A 13699-nucleotide genomic window follows, 5' to 3' on the forward strand; every position below is an offset into this window, starting at 1 on the left:
TTGACAACTTGAAGCAATCTGTAAAAATAATCAACTATCTTGGTATTAATTTATAGTAACAACAGACTGCAGGTTCTTTGATTTTAAATGTACTAGTTATTGTGTTACTATGATTGATTGTGTGATTTTAAAGGGGTTCCATTTAATATAGACCATGAAAACTGATCAGACAGCAAGTAATGTGATTGCAAATAATATATAGACTTACATATGGAACTATGTTATAATTAGATTTTACTGTTTACAACAACATGTTTTATTTTATTTTTATGTTCATCATTGTACAGTGTAGCAGTTGTATGCTATTAATGACGATGACAGGTCTGTGTGATGCTGTTTGCAGGTTTTGAGCAGCCAATGGACAACCTGACATTCACAAACAGCATTCTCCTTGTGGAGGGACTGAAAGTTACACCTCAGTCTTCCTATCCTATTTTCATCCTGATTCTCTTGATTTATATATTCGCAATGGGATGTAACATTGGACTTATAATCCTGATCTCAACTGAGAAGAATCTACATCATCCTATGCATTTTCTGTTCTGTAACCTTCCAGTGAATGATATACTAGGGACCTCTGTCATGTTGCCACGCTTATTGCAGGACATTTTAAGGGAAGCCTCAGAGCGTTACATTACATATGTGGGGTGTGTTGTTCAAGCATATTTTGTGCACATATTTGCAGCAGCAAGCCACTATGTGCTGATGATCATGGCCTTTGACAGATATGTGGCTATATGTAATCCATTGCGATACACGACTATAATGACCAATAAAATGGTTATTAAACTATCAGCATCAGCCTGGGGGCTGTCAGTATTCATGGTGTCTATTATGTTAGGTCTCACCATACGCCTGTCTCGCTGCAGGTCTAACATTGAAAACCCTTTCTGTGACAATGCCTCACTGTTTAAACTGTCCTGTGAAAATGTGGTCATAAATAATGTGTTTGGAATAATTTATACTGTTATTGTCTTTACCTTCTCACTTGGGTCGGTGTTTATAACATATACCAAGATTGCTTCTGTATGCATAACCAGCAAAAACAAAGCACTCAACAGCAAAGCCATAAAAACATGTAGTACTCATATAGCTGTTTATATCATCATGTTTGTTTCGTGTGCCACTATGGTTTTTCTCCATCGTTTTCCAGAATACTCTGACAGCAGAAAATTAGCTAGTATAATGTTTCACATTGTACCACCAGGACTAAATCCTTTAGTATATGGTCTACAAACCAAAGAAATAAGACAAAAGTTTGTAAAGTTTTGGTACAGAAATAAAGTTAATCTAAAGTAAATTAATTATATAAAAAAAAAAAAAAAAGATCCATTATAAAATGCCATTTTCTCTGGATTAAAATAAGAATATCAATAATATTGTAAAAGTGCTACTGTGAAAATGATTTAGCCTATACTTTTTCTCCACAAAATAATCATGATTAATAATCACCCCCAAAACGCTTTTGATAACATTTAATCAGTCTGGTATAAAAAGATGATCTGAGCCAAATTTGGTGAAGATATTGTGAATGTAGCAGAAAGACACAGTATATGTGAAAATTTTTTGTCGTTGATGAAAAAAGTAATTGTCTGCTTCATATCTGTAAAATCAGCTTGAGTAGTTTGACCTGATGATTGTTTTTGATAATGCAAAACAACAAATTGTGTGTTTGATATGGAATAGTTTTCATCAGCACTCAGCATAAAGGAGAGCAGAATGAAAATCACTCACAGCTCTTGACCAAATAGCTTTTGTAGCATTTTTAGTTCATACAATGAAGAGTATGCAGTTTTTGTTTTGAATTTGATAACTTTATTCTGTTTATTATTTCTTACTTGAATTGGCTACACATATCTGAACAAAATTAAAGCACTATTTAATTTGCTTCTTTGTTCTATTGTGTTTACTTGTCTGAATGCCTGTAATTTGCATGTTTCTTAATTTATTGCTTATTGTTTACACAATCTCATATCACTGACTTGGAAACCTTTATTTGAAAAACAACTTAATTCAAAACAGATTTACAACACTTCTTTTTCGTTTAAAACTGCTTTTTTTAAATCAACAATTCATTTCAAATGCTTAACCCTTTCACACGTAAGTTTAAAATATTCTGGCTGACCCCCCAGCGTGAAGCCCCGTTCACACCGCCAGCGACACGCAGCGACAAAGCGACATAATCCCATTCATTTCAATGGAGCGCTGGCGACATCCGGCGACACGAGCGACAGTGACTGTTGGCGACAGAATGTGCGTGTCAAGCGACACGAGACGCGCGACAAAAGTTCAGAAATTTCAACTTTATGCAAATGAGAAGCGATTTTCGCGAGCAACAACCAATAGGAAAGAAGACTTTCAGTGGAGCTCAGCTCACGTCACCGTCTCGAGTGCAGTGCAGGCATTAATTCACACATTTAGTTTGAGTGTTGTAATTTTATGATACAAGTTTAGCACTGCTGCAGTTCATTTTACAGTTTCCCCTGCATTATGTTGACTATTAGGGACAAGAAAATTGATTATTTGTCAAATGTGATGGTGTTTTGTATAGATGTGGCCAGACGTGCAGTCTACCAATAACATTAGAGCGACAGCACTATGAACGCCCACAAGCGACTTCACAGTACAGAGACTAGCGACATACAGCGACAAAGTCGCTGGCGGTGTGAACGGGGCTTGAGTTTTTCAAGGCGACCGTTATTTAGAATGTGTCACTTTATGGTTTCCATGGTGACGCGTCATTGCTTGTCACGTGACACACCGCAGCAACAACAGAGCTGAATGAATGATGATCTGCTTTTATGTCATTTTTCCTTTTTTATTCAAAATATTCACAAATTTGTTGGATATGGCATGAAATATCTGATATTCCGATTGTCAAATATATTCAAGTGGAAGTGTTTTGTTGTTTAAACGCCTTTATAACGATCGCGTTAGTTGAGCTGTATGCACGATGGGCGCCGCCATCTTAGTTTGTGCCGCAGACGCAGTTCAGAGAATCGGATCTGTTGGATTTACAACACGTGAATTCATCCACTTCTCCCGAAATACGTAAAAGTAAGTTGCTGGTGAACTGGGAGAAGAATAGAGTAAACTTTAAAGTTACTTACACAATGTGTATCTGATATGAATAAAATGTGTCTAATTATAATGGAAAGGATTATTATTGCTTCTTCCTTTGACATCAGTGTGTATTTTACAAACTCTAAATGTATTGTTTTTTTTAGTACTTATATGTCTGAAACCTTAAATAAACATTATGTGGTTGAAAACACTGAAAAGTTGTGATATATGACAGCTCTGAGCGCACCTGTCTCTGGCTCAGCGCCAGCCAACGCAGGAAAGCACATTTGAATTTAGCAGTTGATCACGTCATGCAATGACCGTTCTAATCACACTGGTGTGATCGTACGCTCCAGGGACCAGCCTAGACTGATCACACCGGTGTGATCGTACGTGCGAAAGGGTTAAGTCTTGACAGAAAGTAGCATTTTTTGTCCCCCCCCTTTTTTCTCTTGCTTGGCTTCTTCCTTTTGTTCCTCTTCTTTTTCTTTCTTTCCACTGATTAATCTGAAAAAGAAATCATGTCTCTTGCTATTTTGTATTATGTATTAAAAGAAAATGCAATAGCCCAGAATTACGTCCTCACCATTTACTCATCTTTTACCCTCATGCCATCCAAGATGTATACGACTTTTCTTCTTCTTCAGATTAACACAAATAAAGGTTTTTAGAAAAATAACAAAAATACATCTCTGGGAATACATATCATGCAAGCTCATGTGTTAAAAGTTGGAGCATTAAACAGCACATACTGCAATAACTGCAGCAATCCATACGATTATAATGGATGGATCAATGTCTTCTGAAGTGATTCGACTTAATTATGCAGTACTTTCCAGGCTGTAATCTAAAGCGTTGCCGACACATCTCATGTCTGTGTGGCAAGTATTCGCTGAGTTTCAGATTTAATTTTTGTGATGCGTTTCAGAAAGATATGAAAGCTTTAGCGTAAGTTCTTGCCAGTAAGACTCAATTGTTACATCACTTATTACCTTCACATCTAACCAATCATGTTCTAATGCTTGTAGTATAAAAGACTGGTACTTACACATGTCTGAGTTTGCAGATGCTGATGCCTACAGATGGTGGACAACCAGAATGAGACTTTTACCGCCGCCGTTCCCGCGGCGGCAAAATTGGGATGTGTATTTGCTGCCTTTTACCGCTGAGTGGCGCTGTAATCACAGACTTTGAAAAGTGTCAGTTTATTCTCTTTATGACGTAATCTGCCGCGGCAGTAATCTGAGCTGAGAGGCCACAGATAAATTCAAGATAAATATTGTGGTTAAACGAATTCAAATTCATTAAATTTAAACAAAGTAGACACGTTAAAATTGTGTGCCCAGTTTTTCTATAATTTAGAAAGGCTATGTCAATAGGTTACTTGTCATTTACTTAGCCTACGTAAAATTAAAACATTTTCAGGACTTGCAGTTACTAACCGATGTTAGTCGGTTTAAGCATTCTTTGTTATATCCAGAATTAAATAGGCTTACATGTTGTTATGATTATCAATTGAATTATTTAATAAATAATCAACCACAATGCCTATTACTGCCGCCGCAAAAATAAACCAGTCGAATTTCAAAGTCGTTCCCGAAATTACTAGGCTATACCGGGTGGCGCAAGTGACAGGGCAAAACAGCAGCAACTGCGGCATTTTAAAAGGTAAGTTTCCTATCTGTTTATAAAAAAAAAAAAAAAAAAAAAAAAAAAAAAATTAAAAAATGGCGCAAGATCTTGTAAAAAAAAAATAAAAATAAACTTTTTTCATTATTTGAACAAAAATGAGACTGATTAAATATGTAAAAATATAAACAAACAAAGCAGAGAATAAAACAAACTTTTAGGGAAAAAATATAGGCCTATTATGCTACAACAGAATTGGTTAACATTAACGAAAGAAAAATATGTAAAAATATGTAAAAATACATTTAAAACAAAATAAAACAAAACAAATTCGTGGCCGAATTCAAATCGGTTCAAATCCCGAACAAACAGTAGCCTAGTAGACCTAGGCTATTCAGACGATAGCTCTGTGGTCAAAGCATTAACAATAGCCTCTCGGAGCTTCAAACGATCTGAGATCGAAAATAAAAAAATAAAAAGTACCACCTAGTCAGACAATTCTCTTAAATTTCCAAACAGGGCTTAGCATCTTAATAGCACATACACAGCTTTCTATTGCTAAATTAATATAATTTAAAACAAAAACTGCTCATTACTCGTAACATTACATCCTACTGTCATTCCAAACCTGTTTGACTTTCTTTCCTCTGTTTAACAAAAAAAAAAACGTACATTTTGAACAATGCTGTGAACCAAATAGAATTGAAGACCACTGATGTCCACTAAACATTTCTCAAAATATTATTTTATATTCCACAGAATAAAGTCATACATTCCATACATGGAATGATACGAAAGTGAGTAAAGTTTTGGGGTGAACAGAACATTAAAATTTATCATAATATTTGCTCATACATTATCACGCATACAACATACAGTGTAATATGCATTACAGTGACTACAGTGATCATGACAACAAGGGCTATAAATAAGTTTCCCCCTGTGGGATGATGACAACATCACATAAACACTGTTAAACAAAATAAAAGCTAAGGGCATGTGAACAGTTTTTCACTTAACATCTAGAAACTTGACTGTCTTTCTTGATAATAACAGGGTGTTGAGTAAGTATTGTGTTATTAGACAACTAAATTATGCAGTGCATAACTTTGTAGCAAAAACAGCTTCCAGGTTCTTTGATTTTTCAATTTACTATGTGGTGATACAAGAGTTGTTCATGCTGATGGTGTTCTGCACTATGAAAATGTTCAGATGACAAGATGTGAATTTGTGAACCATTTGGGATATATGCATTTAATATACTATTAAATGATCATACATTTATTGAAACAGTATAATGCAGAGTGGAATGCAGCAGTATCAGACGAAATGTTATAAATGACAATGACAAGTTGTTGTTTTTTTGTGTTATTCTGTACTCTAGGTATAGGATTGTGCAGGGCAGCCAATGGACAACCTGACGTTCACAAACAGCATTCTCCTCGTGGAGGGACTAAAAGTTACAACTCAATCTTCTTATCCTGTTTTCATCTTGCTTCTTTTGGTTTATGTCTTTATAATGGTCTCCAATATTACACTTATATTTCTGATTTCAACTGAGAAGAATCTACATCATCCTATGCATTTTCTGTTCTGTAACTTGCCTCTAAATGATATACTAGGGACAACTGTCATTTTGCCACGCTTGCTGCAGGACATGTTAAGGGAAACATCACAGCGCTATATCACATATGTGGAGTGTGTTATTCAAGCTTATTTTGTGCATATATTTGCAGTAGCATGCCATTATGTGCTAATGATCATGGCCTTTGACAGATATGTAGCGATATGTAATCCACTCCGATACACAGCTATAATGACCAATAAAATGGTGGTTAAACTATCAGCATCAGCCTGGGGGCTGTCAGTATTCATGGTGTCAATTCTGTTGGGTCTCACTGTACGCCTTTCTCTCTGCAGGTCTAACATTGAAAACCCTTTCTGTGACAATGCCTCACTGTTTAAACTGTCCTGTGAAAATGTGGTCATAAATAATGTGTTTGGAATAATTTATACTGTGATTGTCTTTACCTTCTCACTTGGGTCGGTGTTTATAACATATACCAAGATTGCTTCTGTATGCATAACCAGCAAAAACAAAGCACTCAACACCAAAGCCATAAAAACATGTAGTACTCATATAGCTGTTTATATCATCATGTTTGTTTCTTGTGCCACTGTGATGTCTCTCCATCGTTTTCCAGAATACTCTGACAGCAGGAAATTAGCTAGTATAATGTTTCACATTGTACCACCAGGACTAAATCCTTTAGTATATGGTCTACAAACCAAAGAAATAAGACAAAAGTTTGTAAAGTTTTGGTACAGAAATAAAGTTAATCTAAAGTAAATTAATTATAAAGAAAAGAAAAAATCCATTATAAAATGCCATTTTCTCTGGATGAAAATGAGAATATCAATAATATTGTAAAAGTGCTACTGTGACAATGATTTAGCCCATACTTTTTCTCAACAAAATAATAATGATCAATAATCATGAACACCCCCAAAACCCTTTTGATAACTTTTAATCAGCCTGGTATAAAAAGATGATTTGAGCCAAATTTGGTGAAGATATTTCGAATGTTGCAGAATGTAACATGAACATGTTCTGTTCAAATGAGTTATTGTCTGCTTTATATCTGTAAAATCAGCTTGAGTAGTTTGAACTGATGATTGTTTTTGATAATGCAAAACAACAAATTGTGTGTTTGATATGGAATAGTTTTCATCAGCACTCAGCATAAAGGAGAGCAGAATGAGGATCACTCACAGCTCTTGACCAAATAGCTTTTGTAGCATATTTAGTTCATACAATGAAGAGTATGCAGTTTTTTGTTTACTTGTTTGTGTAATTGTGTTTGTGTGTTTTCTGTGTCAGAAGGGAGGCTGTGACTTTGAAAACTAGAGAGAGTGCAATTCACTTCAAGTACAAAAGGATGGAACAGAACGCTGCACCTGTTTCTTTTAAAACAGGATTTTTTATAGTGCTGAACTACATTCAGGCCACTCATGATGAAAATATATGCATGCTTGTTATGATAATTATGGTAATTTGCAAACAGTGCAAAAAATATGGGCATTCTAAGGTGTTTTTTAAAGAGGCTCTGTAATGTAAAATTCCCTTTTATATATATATATATATATTTTTTTTTTTTCATGTAGTGGTGCTTGTTACTATCTTGTTCCATGTAGTTACAGGGTAAGTACAATAAAAATACATACACACAATCTCATTTCACTGACTCTGAAAACTTTATTTGAAAAACAACTTTTTTGAAAAAACTGATTTACAACACTTCTTTTTTGTTTAAAACTTCTTTTTTAAATCAACAATTCATTTCAAATGCTGAAGTCTTGACAGAAAGTAGCATGTTTTGTCCCACCTTTTTTCTCTTGCTTAGCTTCTTCCTTTTGTTCCTCTTCTTTTTCTTTCTTTCCACTGATTCATCTGAAAAATAAATCATGTCTCTTGCTATTCTGTATTCTGTATTAAAAGAAAATGCCGTACTCCCCGAAATACGTCCTCACCATTTACTCATCTTTTACCCTCATGCCACCCAAGATGTATACGACTTTTCTTCTTCAGATTAACACAAATAAAAAATACATCTCTGCGAATACATATCATGCAAGCTCATGTGTTCCTAAAAGTTGGAGCATCAAACTATTTTTTTTCTCCAACTTTCAAAAAGTTAGTAAGAAAAATATACAATATTTTAAACTTTTTAGACTGTAAACTATCGCTTCAGACCAACTGTAATAAGTTGCTTTTCAAATAAAGGTTTCCGAGTCAGTGATATTAGATTGTGTATATGTATTTTTTATTGTACTTACCCTGTAACTATGGACAACGAATGATAACGAATGGGGTTTCGCTTTCACCTTCAAGAAATAAATGAGCCAATGCCAAAGAAATGCCATGGGTCTGCGGAATTTGCATAGCGTAACTCCGCCCCACCTCGTGGGTATAAGAATGTATGCTGGCAACATGCAAATATGTTTCTTCGCTGAGGAGCCGAGACTGAACTTAGGCGTTCCAGCGGTACAGCTGAAGTGGCAGGGAGACGCAACAAGGGTTATACGTAACCGAGACGTTCCATTTCGTGGTCACTACGAGTTACGTCATGATGACGAATGGGGTACCCAGTCTAATCACGCCACCTCGGCTGTCTTCCAGTGTCCTGCGTCTGAGATCCTTGTCGTGAGACTAGTTCGGACGAAGGACTCCTACTTAACACAGGAATACCAAGGTACACTGGGAAGCATATCTCAGTGGAAATACACTCACCTCAAGGATTATTTGGAACACCATACTAATACTGTGTTTGACCCCCTTTCACCTTCAGAACTGCCTTAATTCTACATGGCATTGATTCAACAAGGTGCTGAAAGCATTCTTTAGAAATGTTGGCCCATATTGATAGGATAGCATCTTGCAGTTGATGGAGAGTTGTGGGATGCACATCCAGGGCACGAAGCTCCCGTTCCACCACATCCCAAAGATGCTCTATTGGGTTGAGATCTGGTGACTGTGGGGGCCATTTTAGTACAGTGAACTCATTGTCATGTTCAAGAAACCAATTTGAAATGATTCAAGCTTTGTGACATGGTGCATTATCCTGCTGGAAGTAGCCATCAGAGGATGGGTACATGGTGGTCATAAAGGGATGGACATGGTCAGAAACAATGCTCAGGTAGGCCGTGGCATTTAAACGATGCCCAATTGGCACTAAGGGGCCTAAAGTGTGCCAAGAAAACATCCCCCACACCATTACACCATCACCACCAGCCTGCACAGTGGTAACAAGGCATGATGGATCCATGTTCTCATTCTGTTTATGCCAAATTCTGACTCTACCATCTGAATGTCTCAACAGAAATCGAGACTCATCAGACCAGGCAACATTTTTCCAGTCTTCAACTGTCCAATTTTGGTGAGCTTGTGCAAATTGTAGCCTCTTTTTCCTATTTGTAGTGGAGATGAGTGGTACCCGGTGGGGTCTTCTGCTGTTGTAGCCCATCCGCCTCAAAGCTGTGCGTGTTGTGGCTTCACAAATGCTTTGCTGCATACCTCGGTTGTAACGAGTGGTTATTTCAGTCAAAATTGCTCTTCTATCAGCTTGAATCAGTCGGCCCATTCTCCTCTGACCTCTAGCATCAACAAGGCATTTTCGCCCACAGGACTGCCGCATACTGGATGTTTTTCCTTTTTCACACCATTCTTTGTAAACCCTAGAAATGGTTGTGCATGAAAATCCCAGTAACTGAGCAGATTGTGAAATACTCAGACCGGCCCGTCTGGCACCAACAACCATGCCACGCTCAAAATTGCTTAAATCACCTTTCTTTCCCATTCTGACATTCAGTTTGGAGTTCAGGAGATTGTCTTGACCAGGACCACACCCCTAAATGCATTGAAGAAACTGTCATGTGATTGGTTGATTAGATAATTGCATTAATGAGAAATTGAACAGGTGTTCTTAATAATCCTTTAGGTGAGTGTATGCAATCAGTGCCTGCCTGAAGGGGGGGGGGGGGGGGGAGGCTTACAGAATACACATATGACCCGGGAGGGGGCTGCATATGGAAAAACAGTGGGGTGTCCAGCCCGCAGGGTGGAATGTTTCAACCCCAGGGGTGGCAAGGTGGCTTGCCAAGGGAAAGACAGTGGAAATACACATGTGGGGGTCTCCCAGAGGGGGAACCATGCACATGGAGGCACCTGGCCAACGCGAAAGCTGCCGGTGGCATAACCCTGGCGTTGATGTCAGCAGCGCTGGAGGAACTCAGGGCTTCTCGGGGAAGCTAACCTGAGGAGAATATTGCACGTGTCCAGTCCGCGGAGTGGAATGGCGAACATGCGAAGACACCTGAGAAGATCCTAGTACCGGCTGGTTGAAGCGAGTACATGAGGGGACACTGGCTCCACTCGGAGATTGTAAAATCTCGCAAACGTGTTGGGTGTCGCCCAGCCTGCAGCTCTGCAGATGTCTGTTAGCGAGGCGCGAGGTGCCATGCGCTAGAGCCCAAGAGGGACAACCTTTGCTTGGAGAGAGCCTTTCCCTTCAGCTTCCCATTATAACAGACAAAGAGCTGGTCTGAGGTCCTGAAACACTGCATTCTGTCTACGTAAGCACGGAGGGTGCGTACTGGACAGAGCATTGCCAAGGCTGGGTCTGCCTCCTCCATGGGCAGCGCTTGCAGGTTCACCACCTGATCTCAAAAGGGAGTGGTGGGAACCTTGGGCATGTATCCAGGCTGGGGTCTCAGGATTACATGAGAATAGGCCGGCCTGAATTCCAGGCACGCTTCGTCAACCAAAAATGCCTGCAGGTCCCCTACCCTCTTGATGGAGGCCAATGCAACCAGGAGCGCTGTCTTCATTGACAGGAACTTAAGCTCCACTGAAAGTAGGCGTCCTTCAAGTCGATCGCTGCAAACTAATCCTGTGGCCGCACACATTCGAGAATACGTTTGGCCGTGAGAATCTTGAACGGAAGCCTGTGAAGTGATCAGCAGCCACACCCACACACAAACACACGGAGAGAGAAAGAGTCAGTGAATTCATGAACTGTAACATCAAGGGCACTCCAGTTGGTGGATGTAACAATGATACTGTGCAGATCTTAAGTAAAGTAAACAATGTCAATATATGAGACTTGGGGAATTAATAGATATGAAACTATGGGATATATAATCCATTATAACTTAAGTGGATAAAATGATGTTCATTGTGTGTTATAAATCATCATACTCTTAATAGTTACAACCGCAAATGCAGTGGGGAGAACAAGTATTTGATACGCTGCTGATTTTGCAGGTTTTCCCACTTACAAAGCATGTAGAAGTCTGTAATTTTTGTATCATAGGTACTCTTCAACTGTGAGTGACGGAATCTAAAACAAAAATCCAGAAAATCACATTATATGATTTTTAAGTCATTCATTTGCATTTTATTGCATGACATAAGTATTTGATCACCTACCAACCAGTAAGAATTCCGACTCTCACAGACCTGTTAGTTTTTCTTTAAGAAGCCCTCCTGTTCTCCACTCATTACCTGTATTAACTGTACCTGTTTGAACTCGTTACCTGTATAAAAGACACCTGTCCACACACTCACTCAATCAAACAGACTCCAACCTCTCCACAATGGCCAAGACCAGAGAGCTGTGTAAGGACATCAGGGACACAAAGATTAGACCTGCACAAAGCTGGGATGGGCTACAGGACAATAGGCAAGCAGCTTGGTGAGAAGGCAACAACTGTTGGTGCAATTATTAGAAAATGGAAGAAGTTCAAGATGACGGTCAATCTCCCTCGGTCTGGGGCACCATGCAAGATCTCAACTCGTGGGGCATCAATGATCATCAGTAAGGTGAGGGATCAGCCCAGAACTACACGGCAGGACCTGGTCAACGACCTGAAGAGAGCTGGGACCACAGTCTCAAAGAAAACCATTAGTAACACATTACGCCGTCATGGATTAAAATCCTGCAGCGCACGCAAGGTCCCCCTGCTCAAGCCAGCGCATGTCCAGGCCCGTCTGAAGTTTGCCAATGACCATCTGGATGATCCAGAGGAGGAATGGGAGAAGGTCATGTGGTCTGCTGAGACAAAAATAGAGCTTTTTGGTCTAAACTCCACTCGCCGTGTTTGGAGGAAGAAGAAGGATGAGTAGAACCCCAAGAACACCATCCCAACCGTGAAGCATGGAGGTGGAAACATCATTCTTTGGGGGAAACATCATTCCTTCAAACCTGAATGATCTGGAGAAGGTCTGTATGGAGGAGTGGGCCAAAATCCCTGCTGCAGTGTTTGCAAACCTGGTCAAGAACTACAGGAAACGTATGATCTCTGTAATTGCAAAAAAAAGGTTTCTGTACCAAATATTAAGTTCTGCTCTTCTGATGTATCAAATACTTATGTCATGCAATAAAATGCAAATTAATTACTTAAAAATCATACAATGTGATTTTCTGGATTTTTGTTTTAGATTCCGTCACTCACAGTTGAAGAGTACCTATGATAAAAAATGACAGACTTCCACATGCTTTGTAAGTGGGAAAACCTGCAAAATCTGCAGTGTATCAAATACTTGTTCTCTCAACTAAGTATTATTATGTTGTTACGATTATTCATGAGATACAACACATTATAAGGTTGTTTATAAGGCATCATGCATGCATTATAATGCATCAAGAACACCCTTATGATGCATTACAAATGCAGGCTTCATCTGGTGTTATAATGCATTGTACTCTTAATAGACATAACCACAAATAGGTAAGTATTATAATGTATTGTAACTGTTGTTATGATTATTTATCAGATGTAAGGCATTCTGTAAGACATAATGCATTTATTATAATGCATTAAGAATATCTTTGCATTATAAATGCATGCTTCATTACATGTGTTCATGTGTTGCCAAAAACACGCCCCCTACAGGTAACTAGAGCAAGGTCATTTCAACATAACAATATCATTACAGTTTCAGTGGCTATGTTCATGGCAACCAGTTGGTCATGTTACTCTTGGATGATGACAGTGTCACATTGAACCGCATATTTAAAGGCAAAGGCTCGTAAGTATTCTTCAGAAAAAAAGTAAGTCATTATTCCTGTAACCCGAAATACTGAACTGACTGCTAATTAATTAGTTAACTTGACAACTTGAAGCAATCTGTAAAAATAATCAACTATCTTGGTATTAATTTATAGTAACAACAGACTGCAGGTTCTTTGATTTTAAATTTACTAGTGATTGTGTTACTATGATTGATTGTGTGATTTTAAAGGGGTTCCATTTAATATAGACCATGAAAACTGATCAGACAGCAAGTAATGTGATTTACAAATAATATATAGACTTGCATATGGAAATATGTTATAATTAGATTTTACTGTTTACAACAACATATTTTTATTTTTTTGTATGTTCATCATTGTACAGTGTAGCAGTTGTATGCTATTAATGACGATGACAGGTCTGTGTGATGCTG

At 38.2% G+C, this 13699-nt stretch overlaps 2 protein-coding genes across 2 annotated transcripts; both read left to right on the forward strand.

Annotated features, from left to right (window-relative positions):
• Positions 1-357: 357 nt before the first annotated feature.
• On the forward strand, positions 358-1441 carry LOC311277245 (olfactory receptor 8G17-like; the record flags this gene model as incomplete). The annotated part of the gene is made up of 1 exon (XM_084387497.1): positions 358-1441. The coding sequence occupies one exon, from the start codon at positions 358-360 to the stop codon at positions 1297-1299; it is 942 nt and encodes a 313-aa protein (XP_084243623.1). The 3' UTR covers positions 1300-1441.
• A 4659-nt stretch (positions 1442-6100) lies between these two features.
• LOC311277246 (olfactory receptor 8G17-like) lies at positions 6101-7042 on the forward strand (the record flags this gene model as incomplete). The annotated part of the gene is made up of 1 exon (XM_084387498.1): positions 6101-7042. One exon carries the CDS (start codon positions 6101-6103, stop codon positions 7040-7042), a length of 942 nt encoding a protein of 313 aa, XP_084243624.1.
• Between the last annotated feature and the right edge of the window lie 6657 nt (positions 7043-13699).

Source organism: Rutilus rutilus (assembly GCF_951802725.1).
Source record: "Rutilus rutilus genome assembly, chromosome: 18".
Lineage (NCBI taxonomy): Eukaryota > Metazoa > Chordata > Actinopteri > Cypriniformes > Leuciscidae > Rutilus > Rutilus rutilus.